At 41.5% G+C, this 24,983-nt stretch overlaps 1 protein-coding gene across 2 annotated transcripts in view; it reads right to left on the bottom strand.

Annotated features, from left to right (window-relative positions):
* Positions 1–2,208: 2,208 nt before the first annotated feature.
* PSMF1 (proteasome (prosome, macropain) inhibitor subunit 1 (PI31)) overlaps positions 2,209–24,983 on the bottom strand; it is a 51,619-nt gene continuing 28,844 nt past the window's right edge. For both annotated transcript variants that reach the window (XM_008582750.1, XM_008582751.1), the window contains exons 5-7: positions 5,654–5,707; positions 4,324–4,482; positions 2,209–3,781 (exon numbers count right to left, since the gene is read on the bottom strand). In XM_008582750.1, coding sequence (XP_008580972.1) covers positions 3,730–3,781; positions 4,324–4,482; positions 5,654–5,707 — 265 coding nt within the window. In that variant the 3' untranslated portion in view covers positions 2,209–3,729. The remainder of the gene's footprint in view (positions 3,782–4,323; positions 4,483–5,653; positions 5,708–24,983) is intronic.

Genomic DNA, 24,983 nt, shown 5'->3' on the forward strand with positions numbered 1-24,983 from the left:
CCTTTTGATGCAGATCAAGGCAATGTCTGTGTGGCTCTGGGGTTTCTAATCCCCAGATCATGGCAATGATGATGTGATCTGCTGCTTTCTGGACCCTAACATTTTTGGTTAAAAAAAGCTAAATTAGTTTCTGTTTATTGGAATTGAGCCCCAAGACTAACACTTCATCAGGCCCCTCCCAATCCCTGTCACACTGTGACTCTCACAACACTCACCTTATGTGGCTCGTTGGAAGATGCCATTCACATGGTCATCCAGGGTCTTCTGTTAGTCTTCGCTATCAGCCTCACGTTCCTCTAGGCAGGAACTGGGCCTTCCACTTTGTAGCTCCCATCGGCACTGCCACTCGTGGGTGTTCAAACCTCCTGTCATTTGCTTTTTGCATTCTAGGCTATGTTCTCAGTCACCTGGGCCTTGCCACCCTTAACTGCCCATCATCATCACTGCCTGCCGCCCTTCTGACCTACTCTCTGGGGCAGATTTAGGGTCAAGCACAGCAGAAGTGACTTGAGGTGTACCCTGTGGTATCCCAAGGGCAAACAAGGGCTGCGGACTTGGATGCCTGCGTTTGAGTCTCTCCTTTGGTGCAAAAAGTTGATAGTAGCTTACAGGCAAGCAAGTTTTATTTTTCAGAGAAACTGGGGATGTGCATGTGGAAAATCTTTCCTTCGTGTCTTACTGGAGCTGCACCAAAGTAGATAAGATTAGGTGACAGAGAATATGAACTTCCCCACAGATTCTAATTTTCCTCTTGTGAGGAGAGGCATGGATCAATAACAGAATGTCATTAATGACAGTAGAAAGGAAGGCCACGAGGGAAGCTAGATTCCAAAGACTGAGGTTGTATGGGACTTGCAACCCGTTTTGTAACTACAAGTCAACAGGCACTGACCATTCAGCACAGGAATACACTCTCCATTTTGAGCACAGTATATTCTTGGAGTCAAGGTCTTAAGAGACTCATGACTTCACAATGGAGGCTGAAAGAAGCTCATGATTGAGTGTATCAGTGCAATGAGAACATAGCCAGCTCTAAGATTTGGGGAGGAGAAACGCCAAGGAAGACGTGGAACATGGGGACTGCCATGCAGCCTAGAAATGGTATGCATGGTCTACAGTACTTCAGAACCAAAAGACAATGATTTAGAACCAGACCTCTACTCTACTTGTAAAATCACTGGGTGATCAGTGAAATTTCAAACCAAACAAAAGGGATGCTGTGAATCTTACTAGACCTGAAAAGGTCATGGGAACTTCTTTAGAGACAGGACCTGTCCTGTATCACATCCAGCCCAGAAACATCCCCCCAAATCAAACACAACTCCTCTGTGGCTCACCAGCTACAGTCATCCCAAGGTGGCTATTATCAAAGACATGGTCAGCTCCCTAAGGATGACTGGCTCTGGTCTCTGCCTTGCTTGGCCTAGGTCAAAATTATCCTTTTTTAAAAAAAAAAATAGAGGGCAAAACCACAATGAGATACCACTTTACACTAACGAGGATAATCAAGATGAAGAGTAACAAGTGTTGTCGAAGATATGGATAAACTGGAACCCTCATGCATCACTGGTGGGAATGTGAAATGGTGCACCTGCCATGGAAAACAGTCTGACAGTTCCTTAAAAAGTTAAACATAGTTACCATGTGATCCAGCAATTTTGCCCATTGCTATATACCAGATGAACTAAAAACTTCTATCCAGACAAAAACTTGTACACAATAGCAGCATTATTCATAATAGCCCCAAAGTGGAAACAAAGCAATTGTCCATCAACTGATAAATGGATAAACAAAATATGATATATCCATAAAATGGATTATTTTTCAGCCATAATAAGGAATGAAGTACTGATACATGCTACAACATGAATCATGAAAACATTAAGTGACAGAAGCCAGACACAAAAGGCCACATATTGAGTGATTTCATTTATGCAAACTGTGCAGAAAATGCAAATCTTTAGAGAAAGAAGATAGACTAGTGGTTGCCTGGGGCAGGGAAGGGTAAATGGGGAGTGACTGCTAATGGGTATAAGGTTTTTTGCGGGGGTGGGGGGGGTGAAAATGTTCAGGGATTAGATATGGTGATGGATGCACAACACTGTGAATATACTACCACCCCCTGAATTGTATACTTTAAAAGGGTGAACTTTATGGGTATGTGAATTATATTTCAATAAAGCTGTTATTAGAAAAAAGAGGAACAGGTTATTAAGTGCTGATGTTTATTGTTAAGGCTCCAATTTTTGGGGTTCCACAAAACATACACCTGAAACATTCCTACTTGTTGCTGGATGATTACTCACGACTGGGAGGAAGGAAGTGGCTCAGACCAAAACAGGCATCAACAGCTTGACTAGGAAGTTTCTATAGGACCCCGTTCACTTCCCCACATAACATCTGAGACATTGTCTATGTTCCTCAATGTCCTTGATGCAAAGAGACCCACACAAAAAATGGCTGATTCTACAGATGAATCACTAAATTTTCTGTTTTCAGAAAACAGAATTATGTATATGACTATCTTTTTGATCTTTGCTACTAGAAAATCTAAGTGTGCTCACCACTACCCACATCAGTCAGGCCTGAGGCTGAAAAGGATCTGGAAAACACCGAAGGTCAGGCGGGCCTGGACAAGACACAGGCTTCTAGAGGCTGGGGCTCCCTTCTCTTCCTGAAGTTCAACAGCATACTCAGATGGAGCTCATGCTCCTGTGCACTTGTCTGGACCCCAAGGGGGACAAGAAACACAGAGTAACAGAGTCGGTAGGTAAGTACCACATAAAGCTCTGAACCCTCGTTCTTTTCCTTTTGCTGCAGTTTTTAGGGGTTACCATACACAGAGACATCAGAATGTTTTAGAGCAGGGAAGACACCTCCAATTTCACAGGAGGGCACAAGGCCCTAAGAGGTGAATAGACTTACTTAGGGTCACTCAGTAAGTTAGTGGCTAAAATGAGATTAGCCTTCAGGTTTGGTCTGTTCATTCCTTTGCTTATAGGTCACTGCTGCTCAGGCACAGACGGACTCAGAGGACTGACCCAGAACAGGAACGACTGGAGGATTCTGCAATCATCAGAATGACACAGTCTTTCCACAACTGCCAGCCCTTGTGAAAGTCATCCTTGTAGCCTATGGGATTTCCAGTCACTCCTTTCCATTCATGCATCAGACTGGGACCCATCTTAGTGATGTCAGGAGCAACAGCAATGTATGAAAGTAAGGTGCCTGAGAGGCAAGAATGGGCCTTGGGTAGGCAAGAGTCATTTAATTTAGCCCTACAAAAACTCAGACTCTAAAGTCTTATAACTGGGATGAGCTGTGTATTAACGTAGAAAGAAAAGTGGTAGACTGGCAACATGAATTTTATATTGACATTTGGTTCTTAATAATAACATCCAAAATGCGTTCTGTTCTTATAGTGCTGCAACTGGAACTGCATTGGGTTGAGGGTATATGTTGCCAGAATCTCCTTTGGGAGAAGTTGGTAGGCAGAAGCTGGTGGTGAGAGAGACACACTGATTTCTCTTAGGGATCTAAATGCAGCCAGATGGAGAGCTGCAGGTGCCCTGACTCTGATAAAGGGCAGGGTGGCAATCCCAGCCAGCTTGCAAACACATGGGCAGAGTCCCTGGCCCCCAACCTGCAAGAACATGGTTGCTGATGGGGCAAGCGGTGGTAGCTCCAGGAGAGCAGAGGGAAGGCTGGGATGTTACATTCTTGAGGCCTTCACAGGTACATGTCATCGTAGCCCGGTGGGGGGAGATGGTCTGGGTTAGGTCTGGAATGGAAAGAAGGGCTGGTGAGTTGACGTGATGGAGGGGCCAGGTCCACACAGGTAGTCCTGACCCTGCACTGAGGGAGCCTGCCTTCCAGAATGATGTGGTGGTCGTGGAGTTTAAGAGCTTGCACTCTAGAGCTAGACAGCTTGGGGTTGAATCCTGATTCTCCCACCTGGGATAAGATCCCTGATCTTTAAGGGCCTGCATTTTTCTGCACCTATAAAATGTGGAAAGTACTATCTACCCGAAACTGTTGATATCAGCATCGCCTGAGTTTCTGACACTTATTTACAGTAAGTGTTAGTTCCTTCTCTTTCTCTGAGTCCTCCCCAGAGGGGAACTGGGGGAAGGAAGGCAATGAGGGATGGGGAGCTCTTGGAAGGCTCCAGAGAGCAGGAACCTGAGGGAGGCTACACTCTCTTGGCAGCAGCAGGTAAAAGCAGTGGCAACTCTGCACCTGGTGTCAGACACCTGGTTGCTGCAACACTGAGCTGTGCTGCCATCAGGTCCTACTTCTCAGCACAGCTGAGTGAATACCTACCCAGATGGGCTAGTGCCAATGGGTCCAAAGGGGTCGAAGCGAGCTCCTGGGGGCACAGCTCCTGGAGGAAGCCGGTTTGGGAGCCCTGAGGATGGGTCAATACGTGCTCTTGGGAAGCCAGATCTCAGAGGATCCACAATCATGCCACCTCTCCGACACCTGAGGCAGGAAGGAAAGATGGGTCAGCAGGTATGGTAGGGATTGCCCTTGGAAAAGAGGTAAGGGAGGTGAGAATGGACTAAGAATGACTGGGACATTAATTCTGGATGGTCCAAGCGGACACATGGGTGGCTGCCTGAGAGCCAGCAGGAAGTGGGCAAGAACACAGAGTACGCAAAGAGCACACCTTACTGCTGAGTACTTTTGCTTCTGGAGGGCTTGGTTCTGTACGGTACTTGCAGTACTGTAGAGCTCCCCGAGCCTGCAAAGTTGAGATCCCTGCCATGTCCTACACCCAAGGGGGCTAATTTGACCAAGAACAGGAGCCAGAACTTGCCAGGGTCAATGCAGAACTGTCACATGGCTCTGCAGGGCACTGCTTTAGGTCTAAGAACTAATAATAATATTGAGACAATTTGTGATGCCAGTTTTTTCCCTTAAGGGCCTTAGGGAAATTTCTGACTGTGGGTTGCTCAGGTCTGGCTCCTGACAGTAGCTGTCCCTCACCGAGTTCCACAGATCTGACCTTGTGCTCAGACTAGAATGAATGAGCTGATCTTCCCCAAATTTTGAGGTCACTGTTCAAACTGTATTGCAGACTTGTGTGATTTCCCCACTGTCTAAAAATGAGATGCTAAAGTTGAGGTCACTTTGCAGCAGAGGTTAAAATCTAATCTGAATCCTTCAGAGAAGACAGTGCATAGGTAAGGCTGTAATAACTTTGCTGGGTGCATGACAAGAACCACAGAAAGTCTAATGGGGCTCACAGACTTACTTTATCAAGTGAAGTAAACTCTCAATAGCCCTGAGCTGCCCTAAGGTCTGTGGCCCACCGTATGCTCTTCAATCTGCACCTGATAAATCCTTATGGGATCCTTCCATCCAAGGGAAGGCTGCTGTCCTCCTCCAGGGTGGTGGGGGGACCAGGAAACAACAGAGAATCTGCCTGCTGGGCTTGTTCAGCTCCTCCCCAACACTCAGAGATCTCCTGCACTGCTCTGGGTATGGCAGAGCAGAATAAGTGGCGATGAATTCTCAGCCTCTCAGCAACTACTGCCTCCTTCATTCCAAAGGAAGACATTGACAAAAAGCTCTAAAATCAGAAGATGAGCTGGGGCTGAAAAGCCACAAGAGCAGGTTATGTTGCTGCCACCTCCCCAGCAGTACTCACCCAAAGGGGTCTAAGTCTTCTCCCCCGACAGCAAACGGGCCCAGGGGATCACGCCTGAAACAAACAAGGGACAATTACCATAAGTCCCAGAGCAGTCAGGCGCCTGGGCTCCCAGGGGCCCAAACCTGCTGCCAGTGGGGTCACAAATGCACTCCCAGGCATAGGGGACAGGGGAAAGCCCTGCATCAGACCATAACATGGGGGATATTTGAGTGTTCCTTGGGACAAATTAACACATACCACAATGGCAATTACATAAAAAGGGCTGAACGCAAAGCTAAAAACATGGAAGATCCCAATTCCGTATAAAGATAAAAATATTAACGGTGGTAAACTCCAGATAAATTTTACTTTATCCGTACCTTTCTCAAGTTCCTAAACTTTGCATAAAAAACCAAGATCTTTTTATATCAGAAAAATATTATTCTAAAAAAACCCCTCAGATCCAAAAACTAAGATTTAAAAGCTTCCAAGGTAGAGTGAGATAGATACATGGAGTCACGTGCAGCTAGAACACTGCTTCTCCACCTTTTCTCATTATGACCCCTACATGCAATGTCAGTACCATAGTTACATAGTGTGTATCTGTTTACGCACTGTAGCCTGCTGGAGGGCCACAAACTGCTGTAATCTGTAAGATTCTCTACCCCCTCACCCTCCATCCCCAAGAACCAATTTTTGCCTTCATGGAGAAAGGATGAGCTAGAAGGAGCATAAATGGGTGCATGCTTCGTGGAGAACAATTCTATATTCTTTCTCTTATATACACACAAAATACAATCTATCTTTCAAGAGTTTTATATATCTTCATATTCTTTGATCCAGTAATTTTATGTCTAGGTATCCACCTTAAAGAAAGAATACAGAATTCAAATTAAAATATATCCACAAACACTTTAATCAGGAAAACTGGAATTAGCCTAAATGAGAACCAGTTAGGTACATCATGATATATCCCTAAATTCAGCCATAGAAAGTGTTCTTAGATGTTTCTAAAATGATGTGTAAAAATGCTCAGGCTAAAGTGTTAAGTGTGAGGGGAAATGAGATTATCAGTAGCCTATGGAAATTGACTGTGAAAAATATATGTGTTTGTGTGTGGGGTGTATATGTATAAATAAAACTAGAAGGAAGCATACTGAAAGTGTAAACAGTGACAGTTACTCCTCAGTGGTGAGTTTCTTCTTTATACTTTCCTGTCTTTTCTATAAAGGATATGGATATGGATATAATAAAACAAGAAAGATTTAGTATTCTAAAAAGTATACTTTGGAATCTGTTTGGAACCCTGGCAAGCAATACAAGCCTGGCAGTTCTGGGGCACGGGCGGGTTCCTGCCAGACCTCAGGAAAGCCTTATAAACAGCAGCTGATCTAAGCTTACAGCTAAGAAGCCATTAATTAGACAACTGGGAAAAAATCCAGAAGTAGGGCCGGCCCGTGGCTCACTCGGTAGAGTGCGGTGGTGATAACACCAAGGCCACGGGTTCGGATCCTATATAGGGATGGCCGGTTTGCTCACTGGCTGAGCGTGGTGCTGACAACACCAAACCAAGGGTTGAGATCCCCTTACCGGTCATCTTTAAAAAAAAAAAGGAAGATTGACAAAAATCGGCTTCACAGGATTTTTGTGAGGACTAAGACTTAATAAATATAAAGGCCCCCACATAGAATAAGCACTATGGAAATGCTAGCTATTAAAGTTCATTTCATTGCTGTTAGGCTCTTTGTTAATCTGTGAGAACAGAAACACAAAATTCACAGATGAGTAAACAGAGAGAGTGTATACAAAGGGAGATGTGAATCTTTACGGACTGGAAAAGATATTGCAATTTAGGTGGACAGGGTCAGATTTCCAAGGGAAGAATTTTTTCCTGACCTAGGTTATTATTTCCAAGCCATGGTTCACAGAGACAGTAGCCAAAGCTTCTGGTGGCCTCCAACACCCTTCCTTACTGGAGATAGACCAGGTGGTGCAAGAGGGCAGCAAGCATCTTACCTATCATCATGAAGTGCCCCCTAAAGAGCAGGAAATGTTTGCTGCTCTGTAGGGGCTTCTAGGTAGGGCCTGTTAAAATGCCTGCGAGTAAAGAGCCTTGTTGCTCCTGAAATATGTAGCCATCTGTTTTTCCCTCTGGACCATAGAGTATGGAGAGGGGAGAAGAAATAGAGAACAAAGAAGGCTGGAAAGGCAGCTGCAAGCCCACCCCCAAAATTTGTGCAGTCAAAATTGTCACATATTCAGTAGGCTCACGCTCAACAGTCTCACTGCAACACATGCACACTTCTGTGAACTTATTATGTCCACACTTAGAAGCCATTTAAAATAAATAGCTCATGGGTCTGTCTTCCACCCCACAGCCCCCCTGGCCAACTTTCAGTCCTGGATGTGCTGAATAAGGCTCTAGGGATCTAAAAAAGTCATTTTTGTACATGGCCTCTGAACTCAAGTCCCTATTACTTCATCTGGTAATCAACTGGGGGAAAAAGTGACCCACTCTAACCCTGTTTTTCTTAAACAGCATGGCTGGCCCACTAGGCTGTTAGAGGCCCCTCGAAGGGAATGGAGGGTGATCTTGAACACACATGATTTCCTTGTGTGCTCCCTTTTTCTCTTACACAAAAACAACATGCCTCCTTTGGGCATGCAAATTCAATGGATGCACTCCTAATGGCTGAAGTGGCCTGGTGAGCTAGAAAGACTTCACGATTGGGGATTGGAAGATATGATCTAAACTTTGGGTTTGGGATTTTCTAGCTGCTTGGTAGGGTCCTGTCACAAAACCTCTGCACCACACTAACACATAAAATCTAAGTAAGTAGTGACACTCACAGGGTCTGCCATGATGGTGAAACATAGTATTGGATATGAACAGATTTGTTGACAGGAAAGACCTGAAAGAACAGAGTAACAGCAGGCACTGCTATTTACTGAGAGCTTGCTTTATGTCAGATGCTATGCTAAATTTAGGGGGTTTTTTGTTTTTTTAATTTAATTTTTAAAAGACTGATTTTTTAAAATTTAATTTTCTGAATATGGAATGCATTCATCAGTTTCAAAATTCATGAATTAAAAAGGATACACAGGTGCATAATCTTAGGCTAGATGTGTTTTGGAATTCAGAATTTTTCCTATTTTAAAAAGATCACCTGAGTACACCAACATATTTTGTGTAACACTCCCCAAAAGCACTCTGTAACCAATACCCTAATATTTCGGCAAAATGAGTGCATATTTACACTTAAGTGGGATAAGTGAATATATAAGGAGCTTCATGCCACTTAGATTTTGCCACCAAAAGTTTTGGCGCTAAGCTTATGAAACAAACATTTGGCTTTTAGAGCTCTTTTAATTATAGAATTTTAGACAAGAGAGTGGGGACCTGTTGTCTTCCCACAGACAACTAATGACACCAGTTTCTTATGTGTTCTCCAAAGATACTCTGCATATATGAGCAAATATGTATCTTCCCTTTTTTTTTTGATGGCTGGCTGGTAAGAGGATCTGATCCCCTGACCTTGGTGTTATCTGCACCAGGCTTCAACTGAAGTGAGCTAAACAGACAGTCCTCCCCTATTCTTTTAACACCTGGATGTGCTGAGCTCCTTATATATGTTATCTTATTTCATCTTTGCAGCAGTCCTCTGAGTAGTACCCTATTTTACAGATGAGGTAACTGAGACTCAGAGAAGTAAGGTTTCTTGTACAAGCCCATATAGATTAGTAAATGGAAAAGACAGGATTCACACAAGGCCTGCCCAACTTCAAAACCCATGTTCTTTTGAGGCTGGCGGGTTAGCTCCATTAGTTAGAGCATGGTGCCAATAACACCAATGTCCAGGGTTTGATCTCTGTGCAAAAAAAAAAAAAAACCACACAAAAAAAGACCACGCTCTTTTAATTGGTGTGTTGAGACCATTTATCTTTAATGTGATTATTGTTATATTTAGATTTAGATTTATTGTTTTATTATTGGTTTTCCAATTGTTCCCTCTGTTTTTTGTTCTTCTGTTTCCTTTCTTATTTATTATGTTAATTTATTGTGTTTTTGACTACATCTCTTTGTATAGTTTTTTTAGGGGTTGCTCAAGAGATGACAATATAGATACTTAATTTTTATCATCCACTCAGAAACGATATTTTACCATTTCAGGTAGAATGTAGACACCTTACCAGCTCATACAGGTCCCTCTATTCTCTCTTCTTTAAGTTATGGTTGTCATATTACATCTACATACACTGAAAACCACATCAGACAATGTCGTCATTTTTGCTTTCAACTATAAAACATGCAGGGTACTTCAAAAAGTTCATGGAAAAATAGAATTAAAAGATAACACGAATCTTTCCATGAACTTTTTGAAGTATCTTTACATTTTAAAGAATCAAGAGGAGTTATATTTACTCAGATATTTATCATTTGTAATGCTTTTCCTTTATGCTTAATGTTCCAAGTTTTCATCTGGTATCATTTCTTTCCTGAGTGAAGAACTTCAGTTTGCAATTCCTTTTGAGATGATCTGTACACTATGAATTCTCTTTGTTTCTTTTCACTGAGAATATATTTATATCCTTCAGAAATGAAGGTGAAATATTCACCGGATATGGAATTCTGGGATGAAAATTCTTTTTTCTCCATACTTTAAGAATGTTATTCTACTTCTTTCTGGTCTTTATAGATCACAATCATTCAAATTCTTACTCCTCTATGAGTAACGTGTTGTTTCCCTCTATCTGCTTTCAAGATTTTTTTTATTGTTTTGCCTTTAGTTTCTGTAGTTTGTATGTTTGGGAATGAACTTCTTTGGGTTTATCTTCTTTAGATTTTGCTGAGCTTTTTGAATCTATAGGTTTATAATCTGAGAAATTTTCAGCCATTATTTTCTTTAAATATTTCTTCTGTATTGTATTCTGTCTCCTCTCCTTCTAGGTCTCCGAAGGTCCCAATGGTTAGACCTTCTATAATGGTCCCTCGGGTCCCTGAGACTTTATTTTTAAATTTTTTCTCTCTCTGTTGTTCAGATAGGATAATTTCTATTGATCTATTTTTTTTTTCTTTTTTTAAAAAAAGATGACCGATAAGGGGATCCTAACCCTCTTTTAATACTTTGTGATGTTTCTTCTACCATCTTGAATTTATTTTTTATTTTTTATTTATTTTTTATTTTTTATAGTGATGACTGGTAAGGGGATCTTAACCCTTGGCTTGGTGTTGTCAGTACCACACTCTCCCAAGTGAGCTAACCAGCCATCCCTATATAGGGATCCGAACCCACGGCCTTGGTGTTATCAGCACCATACTCTCCCAAGTGAGCTGCGGGCTGGCCCTCTTTGATCTATTTTCAAGTTCACTGACCCTTTCCTCAGTCAAATCCATTCTGCTACTGATTAATCCAGTGAGGTGTTATTTTGATTATTGTATTTTTCAGTTCAAAAAGTTCAATTTTTTTTATATCTTCTTTTTTTTTTTTTTTTTAAAGATGACCGGTAAGGGGATCTTAACCCTTGATTTGGTGTTGTCAGCACCACGCTCAGCCAGTGAGCGAACCGGCCATCCCTATACGGGATCCAAACCCGGGGCCTTGGTGTTATCAGCACCGCACTATCCCGAGTGAGCCACCAGGCCGGCCCTTTTTTTATATCTTCTGTTTATTTGTTGAGACCATCATTCAATTCATTTCAGAACTGTCTACCATCACTTCTTGAAGCATTTAAAAAAAAAAAATAATGGCTGCTGTAAAGTCTTTGTCACAAAGTTCCAACATCTGTGTCATCTCAGTATTGTCATTTGTTGACTGTCTTTTTGTGAGTTGAAATTTTCTTGGTTCTTTTATGCCCAGTAATTTTGGACTTTATCCCAGACACTGAACATTTTGTTATGAGGCATTGGGAGAATCTTGGTATTTTTGTTTTAGCAGGCAATTAACCCAGTGGGGTTGGGCCGCAAGTTCTAATTTCAATGTCAGTTCTGTTTTTAAAGCTTTCGCAGTGCTACTCAGGTTTGTACCATGTATGTACTATCCAGTGGCCAGTCTGGGACCTAGACAGTGAGCTATCCTGTAGTTCTGTTCTCAAAGTCTTTGATATGCCATTTAGGATTAGATCCACTTATATACAGCTAGCCAGTAAGGCGAGGAGTCCATAAACATTATGGGGTGCTTTTTGAGCTCCACCCTCTCTATGGTCTCCTCAGTACTTTCCATTTTTCAAAGGGACTCCCTTTTGGTCCTCTGGCCAGAAAGCTGGGGTTTTATTTACCTTGTTCTGCCACGCATTTCCCATGACTGTGCCTGTGTCCAGAATCAAATGGAGGGAGGAGAAAGGGAGGAAAAAAGCAACAGTGGTTTGCCTCATACTCTTGAGACCACAAGTCCTCTTACTGAAAAGGAAGGTTCTTCTCCCTCAGTTTTAGGTTTTTGCAGACTGCTGCAGGTTGGGGTACAAATAAATGGAGAAAAGGAAAACAAAACAAAACAAAACCACAGATTTCCCCATTCTCTCTGAGCATTAATAAACCCCTTTCCTGCTCCTTTAGCCAGAAATGGAGGGCTCTCCTGGAGCTATCTCTGTCCATGCCAATGTCCACGTCCTTATTTTGGGCTTCTTGAGTTCAGACAGTGGATATCAGAGGGGGACAATGGTGAATTCACTGTTTAGTGGTCTTCAAACTCTGGTCTTCTCCTCCAAATTTGCTACCCCAATCTAAAGACTTTTCAGAGTCCTCAAACAGCTATTCCACGCATTCTGTATGGCTGTACTGAGTGGGAAAATCAGGATGGAGTGTGCTTACTCCAGAATCATGATCTCTTAACCAGTGTAAAACACCAATATGGCTGCCTTCAACACAGCTTCTGGTCTGCACCTATGGTTGATCACTGGGTGTGAACACAACACTGTACCTGCACACCACGTTTCTCCAGGAGAGCCAGCTGTGGTTTCATGGAGCAACCAGCAGCAACAACCTATTTTCAGAGCCTAATCCCTAATTCCACAGCACTGTTTGAACCACCTAGGCCAGTGCTGCTCTAACTGTAATGTGCACATGAATCAAAGGGGATCTTGACAAAATGCATGTTCTAATTCAGAAGATCAAGGGTGGAACCTGAGATTCTGCATTTTTCACATGATCTCAGGTGACCTGACATTGCTGGCCTAGGACTACAAATGGCTAGGCTATTTCCCAGTCAGGGTAGAAGTTCAGACACGGAATTTTGGCAGACTGGGTTTATTTACCTTGTTCTGCCAAGTGTGGAAAGTTGGGATTGGGAAAGTGTAGATGCTAATAACTGGAGACAAGAGTGTGTGTCCATACACAAGCATAGCACTGCTGGTCACAGAGCGCTAAGCAAACAGGGCAATAATCCTTTCCTTCTCACTGTGAGGATAGCCTCTGAGTTCAAAGGTGAAGCAGGGACTGGGGAGGACTGAGAAATACTGCTTTTAATCTAAGTCATCAAAGATTTTTAAAAGAAAAAGAGAAAAAAAGATATGCACTGTGGAGGATACCAACATTAATAAAGCAAATGTATTCCACAGGGCCTAACTTCAAGGCCACAACCCTGTAGTTTAGGGAATAGCCTAACCTTTTAGTATTGCACATAGAAATGCTAAGCTTGGGTGAAACAGAAAACCTTCTCAGGACCAAGTCTCTGTTGTACATAAGAAAACTGTAGGGCCGGCCTGTGGCTCACTCGGGAGAGTGCGGTGCTGATAACACCAAGGCCGCGGGTTCGGATCCCATATAGGGATGGCCGGTTTGCTCACTGGGTGAGCGTGGTGCTGACAACACCAAGTCAAGGGTTAAGATCCCCTTACTGGTCATCTTTTTAAAAAAAAAAAAAGAAAAGAAAAGAAAACTGTAACACAGCAAAATGCTTGCTCTGCAGTCATCCTTGGTGCAGCTAAACCTTATGCTGGGAAAGTTTTTGAGCTAAAGGCTTCAAGGTTGTTGGTTGGGGGATGTTCCTCATCTTGCTGTTAGCTGTTTCTTTGAGTTTCTTAGGGAACTAAGTGTTGCCATGACAATTATCTTACCGTTCTTTTTGTAACCACCTGTGTTCCTTTTCTGTAACTTTCTTGCCTGGAGAATAAACACTGAGAGAAAACACTAATTCAGGGTTATTTCCTAGGATTTCTTCTTGTTGAAATCGCTTCCTGGGAATTAACCCTTTTGGGCCTCTCACTGCTCTGGAGAAATTGGCTTTGAGTAATCCTTTTCATCTCCATCACCCTGGGAGAGGTGACAGTGCATAAATTATTTTAAAACATTATAAAGCAATCAGAAAAGAAAAATGTCACCCATAATTTGACTAACACAATGATTATTTTTGCTATTCTTTTCTAGTTTTCTTTCATAAGCATGTTTTTAATTATAACAACATGATAAATATAATTTTGTATCCCAGTGTTTTCTTCCACGTAGGTCCTACATTTCTCAAGTTGTCTTTACTACTAACATTTTTAATGGCCAAGTAATATTCATTCAAGTGAAGCAAATTTTCTTTTCTTTTCTTTTTACTTCTCAATATACATTGTAATTGATTTTCATGCCCCTTTACCCATCCTCTCTGCCCCCTCTTCGCCCCCCCATCATATCTGTTCACTTGACTTAAATAGTTCAAGGAGTTTTTGTGGTTATCCTATCTTCTTCCCCCCGCATTTGTTTGTGTGTTTATTTATTTATTTTTAGCTCCCACAAATAAGTGAGAACATGTGGTATTTCTCTTTCTGTGCCTGACTTGTTTCACTTAATATAACATTCTCTAAGTCCATACATGTTGTTGCAAACAGTAGTATTTCATTCTCTTTTTTTTTTCTTCCATGTAGGTAATGCATTTCTCAAGTTGTCTTCACTACTAACATTTTTTTTTTTTTTTTGTCTTTTTTCGTGTCCGGCAACGGATCGCAACCCTCAGTGTCGCACCCGTACCGGACCGGGACCGGCAACGGGATTGCAACCCTCAGTGCTGCACCCGCACCTCGCTCAGCCAGTGAGCGGGAACCGGTCTGTATGTGGGATCCGAACCCTCGGTGGGAGCGCCGCTGCGCTCCCAAGCGGCGCACTGTAGCAGTGCGCCACCGGGCCGGCCGGACTACTAACATTTTTAATGGCCAAGTAATACTCATTCAAGTGAAGCAAATTTTAAAAATTTAACCTTACTGTCTACTGCAGGTATTAATATTGCTTCTGGTGTGTGCATGCATGTTTGTGTGTGTGTGTGTGTGTGTGTGTGTGTGTGTGTGTGTGTGCATAACTATAAATAAAGCTGTAATTAATAACTTTCAAGCACATGTTTTTTTCTATGATAGAAATGGATAAATGTTGGGTGGACAGTTAGCTTAACTGGTTAGAAGGTAGTGTTATAACACCAAGGTTAAGAGTTCAGATCCCTGTACCAACCAGCCACCAAAAAAAAAGAAATTGATAATTGTTATCCTCCACCTGTCCCACCATTGTATGATGGGAACATTGGGAGCAAATAACTTGTTTTTGGTCAACACATAAAAAGGTGTTATGCTCGGGAGTGTCCGTTGCACCTAATTTAGATGATGAGACCTGGGTCCTTCAAGCCAATGAGAATTAGAAAAGATTTTGGAATGAGTTGATGCAGTAATGGGATGAGACTCTTGGGAACCTTGGGGAGGGTAGATGTATTTTTTACTTGAGAGGCCAGAGGGTAGACTGTGCTAGGTAGAATTTGGCTTGCTCTCAAGAATCCACACCCCTAACCCCAGAACCTGTGAATGTGATGAGAAAGAACTCTTGTAATTGTTTCATTATACAGTACAGGTGACCTCAAAATGGGAAGAGTATTTATCTGTGGTCTAATCTCATCACAGGAGCCTTTAAAAAACAGAGAACTTTCTCTGGCTGGTGGCAGAAGAGGGAGGCAGAAGGGGAGACTCAAAGCATGAGAAGGACTTGACAAACCATTCCTGGCTTTGAAGATGGAGGCCACAAGGGAAGAAATGTGGGAGGCCTTAAGGAGCTGAGAGAGAAAAATGGGGATGACAGTCCTACAACCACATGGAACTAAACTCTGCCAAGGACCTGAATGAACACAGAAGAAAATTGTTTCCCTGAGCCTCTAGAAAGGAATATAGCCCTGCTGAGACTTTGGCTTTGGCCTTATGATACCCTGAGCAGAATAAGCCTATCTACACTCCTGACCTAAAGAACTATGAGATAAAAAATGGGTGTAGTGTTAAGCCACTAAGTTTGTGGCAATTTGCTATGCAGCAATAGAAAATTAATACACATATGTTGCAAATAGCTTCCCCAGTGTATCTGCCTTACAATTTGTGTTTGGTTAGCTTACAAATATTATGCGGGTGATTTTTTCTAAGTTATTTAAAAGAAAAAGAAAAATGAGACTAACTCCAGCAATGGCAAGGATGGGAAAATGAAATTGAAATATAGTAGGAATGCCAATTAATACAAGTGTTCAGGAGGGCAACTGGGCAATATGTATCAAAATCTTTAAAAACAGGCTTAGTCCTTAATATAGTAATTCTACAGGAATGTATGCTAAGGAAATATTCAGAGATGTGCTCTAAGTTGCATGAGAAGTATGTCCACTGAAGCTTTAGCTACGGTAGCCCCAAATTAGAAATGACTTAGGCTGGAACAAACAAACAAACAAACCCAACTTGCCTCATTCTTAATTTTTCTTTCCTTCATTAAGCCAACCCATCAGCAAGCCCTGTCAGGTATTCTTCTAAATACACCCAGATCCACCTATCTAGTCTACCACCATCTACCACCTACCACCACTATTTCTTGCCTGGACGCCTATGTTAGCTTCATCCCTAGTCTTGCTGTTTCTAATCTTATCCCTCTATAATCCATCTCCATAAAGAAGCCAGAAGGATTTTTTTTTAAAGTAAACAATATGAAGTCCTTTCCCTGTTATACCTGCCCAGTGGCTTCCCACTGCTCCTGATCTTGGCCCCAAGGCTCTACAAGCACTGGCCTGTGCTAACCCCACAGTGTAATCTCCCATCTCTCTACCCCACTGGTGTACTGTGCTGTAGCCATACTAACTTTCTTGGAACAATCCAAGCCAAGATTGTCTCTTTTGAAATGATTGCTGATACATGTGTCAAGAGGAGGATATAAAGGCTGGGAATCCTGCTCCAATGCTTATTAGCTGTATTGCTTAAGTTAATTAACCTCTCTGTGTCTCAGTTTTCTTTTCTTTAAAATGGGGATAACAACAGCACCTACCTCATTCTCTTATTATGAGGAAAAAGAGATTATGTTTTACTTATATTTTATACTTAATGTAACTGCTTGGCACACAGTAAGGGCTCAATAAATATTAACCATGTTAGTGACAGAATTTAACTGGGATTCTTTGAGAGAAAAAAAATAAGCAGTTAAAGGGATCCCAACCAGATCACTGTTCAATATATTTTGATGGCTCCCATCACCCCAGCATCAAATCTTGTTCCTTAGCACATTCTGCCCCTTGTGATTTGGCCCTCAAATTCACCTTTTCTCCCTTTACATGTCAGCAAGACTGAAATATACTCTCCCCACCCCTCCGCCAAGATGATTTCACAGCCCCATTGGTACCCATTGTTCCCTTGGCCATAAAAGCCGATTACCCCCAATACCATGGAATTTTTATTGATCCTTTAAAATTTAGCTCATCAGGCATTATCTCTGTGAAGCCTTTCCTTCTTTTCTGCCCCACTCAATCCTTCAGATGAATCACCCTTCTCTGTGCTTCAGCAGATTGCAGACATACTTCTGCCATTGGTTGGTTGTATTTTGCGGCTGGCTGGTATGTCATTGTTTTTAAGACTTACGATTTGGAATGAAAAGGGCAATTAGCCCTAATCGATTGTGCATTCCTTGAAGGTTGGCTCCACACTTTGTCATGAATTCCCAGTGCCCAGTACAGTGCTTGACACATGATGGACACTTAGACTGACTTGGGGATAAGAAAAAGCAAAGGCTTTAGAGTTAGACTCAAGTTCAAACTCTGGCTTCACCATTAACAGCTGTGTGACCTAGGACAAGTCATGAAATCTCCAAACCCTAGCTTTCTCTTTTGTAAAATACAGAGAATAGTATCCATGTCACAGGGTTGTTATATGGATTAAACGAGAATGTTTACAAAAGTATAGTGCCTGACGCGTAAGAAAGAGTTGAGTAAGTGTTATTAAATATTCTATTATTATTATAACACAACTACTGCTTCTTACTGGTTGTGATGAAGTTACTTACTGTACATGAACCACAGTCTCTTTACCTGTAAAATAGGGATAGCCCTGACCAATCTCGTGGGTTTGTTGTGGGGATTAAATAGGAGCCCATGGATGAAATGCCCAGCGTGTTGTCTGAGACAGGTGACATTCAATAAACAGTAGCTATATAAATATTACTGAACTAACTTTGCTATCTATAACAAAAACCCCAAAGGAATCATATTTAGCTCCAACAGGAAATGAATGAGGGCCAATTTTAAGAATAGGGGATAATAGTTTATACAAGTAACGAAAAATGAGAACTAAATTATTAAAGTGGCATAAGTAGAGGATATTCTTTTCAAATATGGTGCTGGATCAACTGACTACCAATATGGAAAAATATAAGTCCATCTCACACCACACATAATAATTCTAAATGAATTATAGATCTATATATAAAAGGCAAAACACAAAAGCTTCTAGAAGAAAATATATGAGAATTTCTCCACAACCCTGGGGTAAGGCAAAGATTTTTCAAACAAATTAAAAAAAAAAAAGCACCACACATAAAGGAAACACACTGATAAGCTAAATCACATAAAAATTAACAATGTTTTAATTAATTAATTAATTAATTAATTAATTTATTATTATTTTTTTTTTAAAAGATGACCGGTAAGGGGATCTCAACCCTTGGCTTGGTGTTGTCAGCACCACGCTCAGCCATTGAGCAAACCGGCCATCCCTATATAGGATCCGAACCCGCAGCCTTGGTGTTATCAGCACCGCACTCTACTGAGTGAGCCACGGGCCGGCCCAACAATGTTTTAATTTAAAAACATCATTAACAGAGTAAAAAGGCAAGCTACAGAAGGAAGAAAGATATTTGTAATACATACAAGTATACTTCAAAAAGTTCATGGAAATATTTGTATCATCGTTTAATTCTATTTTTCCAGGAACTTTTTTTTTAGGGATGGCCGGTGAGGGGATCTTAACTCTTGACTTGGTGTCAGCACCACGCTCTCCCAAGTGAGCTAACCGTCCATCCCTATATGGGATCCGAAGCCGTGGCCTTGGTGTTATCAGCACCACACTCTCCCAAGTGAGCTAACCGTCCATCCCTATATGGGATCCGAAGCCGTGGCCTTGGTGTTATCAGCACCACACTCTCCCAAGTGAGCCACGGGCCGGCCCTTCCAGGAACTTTCTTAAGTACCCTTGTATATTTGACAAAAAACTTAAATCCAGAAGATATAAACAATACCTACAAGTCATAAAAAGATAACCTAATAGAAAAATGGACGGGAGATTGGAATCGACTCTTCACAAAAGAGGAAACCCAAATGGCTAGTAAACCTCGGAAAAAAAAAGATTCAAACTGTGGTCCATAGACCTCTAGATCCTGAGGTCTAAACTATTTTATCTTAGGAGTTATTTGCTTTTTTCACTGCGTTGATATCTGCACACATGATGCAACAGCAATGGTGGGTAACACAGCTGACGCCCTAGCATGAATCAAAGCAGGGGTAATGACCTAGTAGTCACTGCACCCTCCCTCACCACCCACCCACCCACATCCAGTTTCACTTTAGAATGCCCTTGATGAAGGAGTAAAAACTTACCATCGCCTTTTCTAAAATCTCAATCTTTGAGTACATATCTTTTAAATATTCTGCATGATGAAATGGGAAATATGAATAAAGTATTTCTATTGCATACAGAAGGACCATGGTTATATTTTTTAAAAAGTGTGCAGCTGTTTAAGTTGCTAGTTGAACAACCCATTTTTTCAAGGAAAACCATTTTTACTTGAAAGAATGACTGACAGACAAACCATGGTTATTCAGACTTGTTTACATAGTAGACAGTTTTTCCAAAACAAAGTAAGCCTGTTCCTTCAAGGAAAACAATGGACAGTGTTTGCTGCCAATGATAAAATTCAAGTTTCCAAGCAAAAATGAGCAATTTGGAAATCTGTATGCACCATTAGCTTGATGGCTTCCCAATACTTTTTTGATGAGATCACTAATATAAAAGAATGTGATTTTTTGATAACGTGTAATAAAATATCAACTTCTAGCATATATCCATATCTCAGTGGATCAATATTTTCTAATATGCATGGATAAAAAATCCATTCAAAGGGTATGATACACCAGTGAATTTTAATGTAACAGATACAGAAAAGGGCACTGATATAGATTAAGATTCCACATTACATTTAATCCTTAAAGAAAGTACCACTTGTCAAGTTCTGATAATAGCAAAGGAGAATATCCACAATTATTTGAAAAGGTTAATAAACTACTCCTCTCTTTTTCAACAATGTATGTGTAAGGCTTCAACAAAAACAACATATCTTTATGAATGCAGAAATGCAAATCTAGCTGTCTTCTATTATGACGAATATTAAAGAGATTTGCAAAAATGTAAAACAAAGTTATTCTTCTCCTTAATTTTTTCTGATTGAAAATGTAGTTATTTTCATAAAAGTTTATTATTTATATTAACACAATGGATTTATTATTTTTTTAAAATGAATCAATAAAATGTGCATTTTTAAAATTTCTTTTGTAATTTCTTGAGTGGTAAATAATGATAGATATAACCCAAACAAGAGCACTTTGAGGGTGCAAGAGGGTTCCTGCGACTAAAAGGTTTGAGATCTGCCAGCATAGGGAATATAACTCAAGAAAGTAAAAGGAAAAAAAATATATAGATAATAGATGTTCAGAGCTATACTATATAATGAAAAATTGGAAATGCTAGAAATACCCTAGAGATGTTAGGCAAACTATAGCATACAAGTAAAATACCAGATACTAAAAAAGATAAGTTTACCATTTATCTAGTAAATCATACATTTTAAAGAGAAAATGCAGAACACAAACTATTTGGAACTTTTAAAAAAATATGTAAAGATATATACAATGATCAGGATTAAAAAGGAATTTAGAATGACATAAATAAGACCTTTATATCTAAAGATTTATTTTTAGTGAAGTTGGTTAGGCATAGAAAAAAATCATTTTTTCAAAACAGGGAACAGGATTTGGGGCATACAGTTTCCTGACTATCTGAGGACAGATGGAGCAAACAGAAGTAGTTTAGACTTATAATAACAATAAAAACTTAGGCTTAGATGAAAAAAACCCTTCCCTTACAGATGGGTTATTTTTAGTAATTCTTTCCTAGAGATCTCAGGAGTAGGAAAAACCTACTGTCCACCCCCGATTCTCCATTACAATGGTATGTCCTCACCAGTTATACTTCTATCCTAGAAGCACCCAGTTTCAAATCTGCAGACCTGATATCCTTTGACAAGCTCTGGATACACATCACTACACACTTAAGGAAACAAGTCTCTTTATACACCAGGGCAGGTATCCCAACTTCAGTTTGTATCTGGAGATTTTCAGGTATGGGACAGGCAAAATGGGGGTGTGGAATGTGAGGGGTGAAACGTAGGATTGTGTCCTTTGGGAAGGGTGGAGGCTGCTATTTCTGCTCTGAGCACCAGCCAAGGCTGTTCAGAGATGGCTGCTCAGTGATGGGGTATTAACAACAAACAGCAGTCAGATGGGCCAGACACTGCTGCTTTCCCCCTCCCTCCTGCCCTGCAGCCCCGCCCCCCAAATTGGGCATTCGAGGGAGAAACAAAAAGGTGGAAGTGTGAGTGGCAGGCTACAGAGCAACGTAGTGGTGGTGGAGTAAGCTATAGTGAAGAACAGGTGTTGTTACAGCTATCTGTACTGACAAAGTGGGCTGGCAAGGCAGTAAGCCGGTGGTGGGGGTGGAGGCAGGTGCAGTGACTACAGAGGGAAGAACTAGTAGGCTGTTAACTTGCTAGTGGCTAACAATAAGACTCCTCTGCAATCATCTCATCCAGTTCAATGTCCTAGTCCTGGGATATAGGCCTGCTTGAGAAAGACCTAATTCAGGAGGGGAAAGGGAATGACTTTTTCTCCAAAATCAGTCTGCACTACATGGAATTTGTACCCACACTGATTCTTAAATGAACTGATGCTGATAAGCATAGGCTGCTGAGTCAGACCCATGTAGGGGTAAACCCCAGTCCTCAGTCCCCCAGCTAGATAACCTCCCTCATCCACTGTTTCCTCCCCCTGTACGTAGGATGCCATTGTCTTCTCATAGGCCCATTCACAACATGAGCAAACATAAATGAAAGCACTTGGTTCATCAGCCAACACATGGCGGATGGCCAAGAAATGGCAGTTACTCCTATCCTCAATAAATGGTGGCCAACGCTGATGATAAAGGAAACAATGTCTGTAAAAGGTCTGAGCCTAAATGCAGTTACCCAACACTCTCTCTGGGTTGATACTCTCACACCTAAGTGGCTTGACTGCATCAAATCCTTTTCTGGGGGGAAGATGCTAGGTATTTAAGAAAATAAGACAATGTTCTCTTTTGGGAAACCCTCTGCTCATTGTACCTTCAGTCTTCTCCTCATCTTTACTAGCTACCTGAATGGGATCCACTGGATATTTATTGAACACTTACTATATTCTGAGCAATGAGCTCAACATGTAACATCCATCAACACACTTAATCCTGAGAAATCTCTCAGGCATAATTATTCCCAAGTATAGATCAGGAAACTGAGGCTCTGAAAGGCTAATTGTGCTTACTAAGAAACAGGTCAAGTTGCAAGGTCAGGGTTTGAACCCAGCTGATCAATCTTCAAAGGCTATGCTCCTAACTGCCATATAATGCTCTCTCCTTGACGTGATGGGTGGGGTGGCAGAAAGAGGGGAACCCATCCCTACCTGCTAAGAGTGATAGGAGGGGAGATGAGGCTCGGCCTTCTGCCTTACCCCATCTAACCCACCAGGTTCTTTAGCCAAAGGCACCACTGTCCTCATCAGAATGCTTCAGTGGTTTCCAACCATCCATGGGGAGATTAATGTACTTCACATCAGGGGCCTTTCAAAATCTGGTCCCATCCTTCACAGGTGTTATATCCTAGGAATCCAAACACACACTCTAGCCAAATTTCATGGATAGTTTCATGCTTTTAGTCCTTGATGCCTCTGACCTACTGTTTCCTCAGCCTGGAACAACCTTCCCCCTAAAAGAAATCTGTTAGGAAATAATTCGGACACATGAAAAGGCAAAAAGAAAAAAGAGTTTAAGGAATCTTCTCTTCCCCATGAAGACACAACTCAGGCAGTACCTCCTCCAAGAAGCCTTTCCCACGATACCCAGGAAAGATCACTGCTAACCTCAGTAACAGCACTTTCACTCTATTAACTCACCTGTCTCCTAATCCAGAGGGGGAGTATATGCTTTCAGAGCAGGGGCCCAGCCCTAGGAATCCCTGAACCCCCAGGGAAACATTTCTGAAAAGAGGACTCACCAAAAATGTGCAAACCACAGTTTCAGGCAATGAAGATACAAAGAGGTGAAAAAGTGAAGCAAAGGGGATATGTGCTTGAAAAAAGCCAGTAATCTCAGGATTAGACAAAATAACTGAGTGGTGGTATTGTCAAGGATGGGGTGAACTCCAAGAATAGGGGACCAGGGGTTTTTGCCAAACAAAAGAGTCTGAAAGGCAGGTTGGGACAGGGCTTGATGTGCCTGCACAGGCCAGCGCTTGGATGACACCATGCCCAGTCTACCTCCCCATCTTCTGGGACTAGTACACCTCTCACATCTTCCCTAAAGCCTTCCTCAGAGCATTCATGTAGTGAAGGTGCCTTGAACTGAGGGCTCATACCACTTACTTGGTAATGCTCTACTTTGACAGGGAGCATGGAATCCTTCCCCTCAACCCTAAATGGGGAAGCCTGACCTGGGCTCAGCAACCCACGCACCACCCCCACCCGGCTCTAGTCATACTGCCTGTCCTTCCAGGGCTCTGCACAGGACAGGCCTTCAGGGTGGCACACCACTTGTACTCCACTTTTTGCCTGGCTAACATCTCTTCCTTATTCTTTAGAAAACTGCATAGTGGTCAGTCTCTTCCTTAAAGAAGCCTTCCCCGAATACCAGGTATGATTCAGGTTCCTCTCCCTATGTGCTCCCAAATACGCTGTTCATCCTGATAAGATGAGATGAAATGAGATGGCCTCACCGGCCTTTGGGAAGCACCCAGGGCTAGACCCAGCACCCCACACACAGTGAGCTCAATAAATACCGTGAACTTAACAACCTAAGTGGATCCTCAGCATCTAAATTTCTAAAACCTTTTTATTTTAGAATAAAGACTCATAGGAAGTTGGAAAAATAGTACAGAAAGGTCCTATGTACTCTTCACCTAGTTTTCCCTAATAGTTCCACCACTACAAAGATCTCCCTCATGCTACCCCTTTTGTAATCACAACCACAGCCATGCCCCATCTGTTACCCTTGGCAATCACTAATCTATTTAAGCACCTCTACAATTTTGTCATTTTGAAAATGTTATATAAGAGATATCATACAGTATGTGACCTTTTGGGATTGGCTTTTTTTACTCAGCATAATGACCTTGGTTATCCAAATTGGTGTGTTTCAACAGTTCATTCCTTTATATTGCTGAGTAGTATTTCATTGTATGGATGGACCACAGTTTAACTGTTCACCACCGGTTGAGGGACACCTGGGTTGTTTCCAGTTTTTAGCCAATTAAAAATAAAACTGCTATGAACATTTGTGTACAGGTTTTTTGTGTGGACATAACTTTGATTTCTCTGACATAAATACCTAGGAGTGTGATTCCTGGATCTAACTATTAAGTACATGTTTAGTTTTTTAAGAAACTGCCAAGGATTTTCCAGAGTACCTGTAACATTTCACATCCCCACCAGCAATGGACAAGAGATTCAGTTTCTTTACACCCTCTCCAGGATTTAGTGTCATCACTATTTTTAATTTTAGCTATTCTACTAGGTGTGAAGTATCTCATTGTGGTTTAATTTGCATTTCGCTAACAGCTAGTAATGCTGAATATCTTTTCATGTACTTATTTGCCCCTGTATATCTTTTCCAGTGTGTGTGCTATTTCTTCATATCCTTTGTCCATTTTTTAATTGGATTGTTTGTTTTTTTAAGCTATTGAGTTTTTTTTTTTTTGTCTTTTTTCGTGTCCGGCAACGGATTGCAACCCTCAGTGTCGCGCCCGTAC

The sequence above is a fragment of the Galeopterus variegatus genome, unplaced genomic scaffold (genome assembly GCF_000696425.1).
Source record: "Galeopterus variegatus unplaced genomic scaffold, G_variegatus-3.0.2 Scaffold2715, whole genome shotgun sequence".
Lineage (NCBI taxonomy): Eukaryota > Metazoa > Chordata > Mammalia > Dermoptera > Cynocephalidae > Galeopterus > Galeopterus variegatus.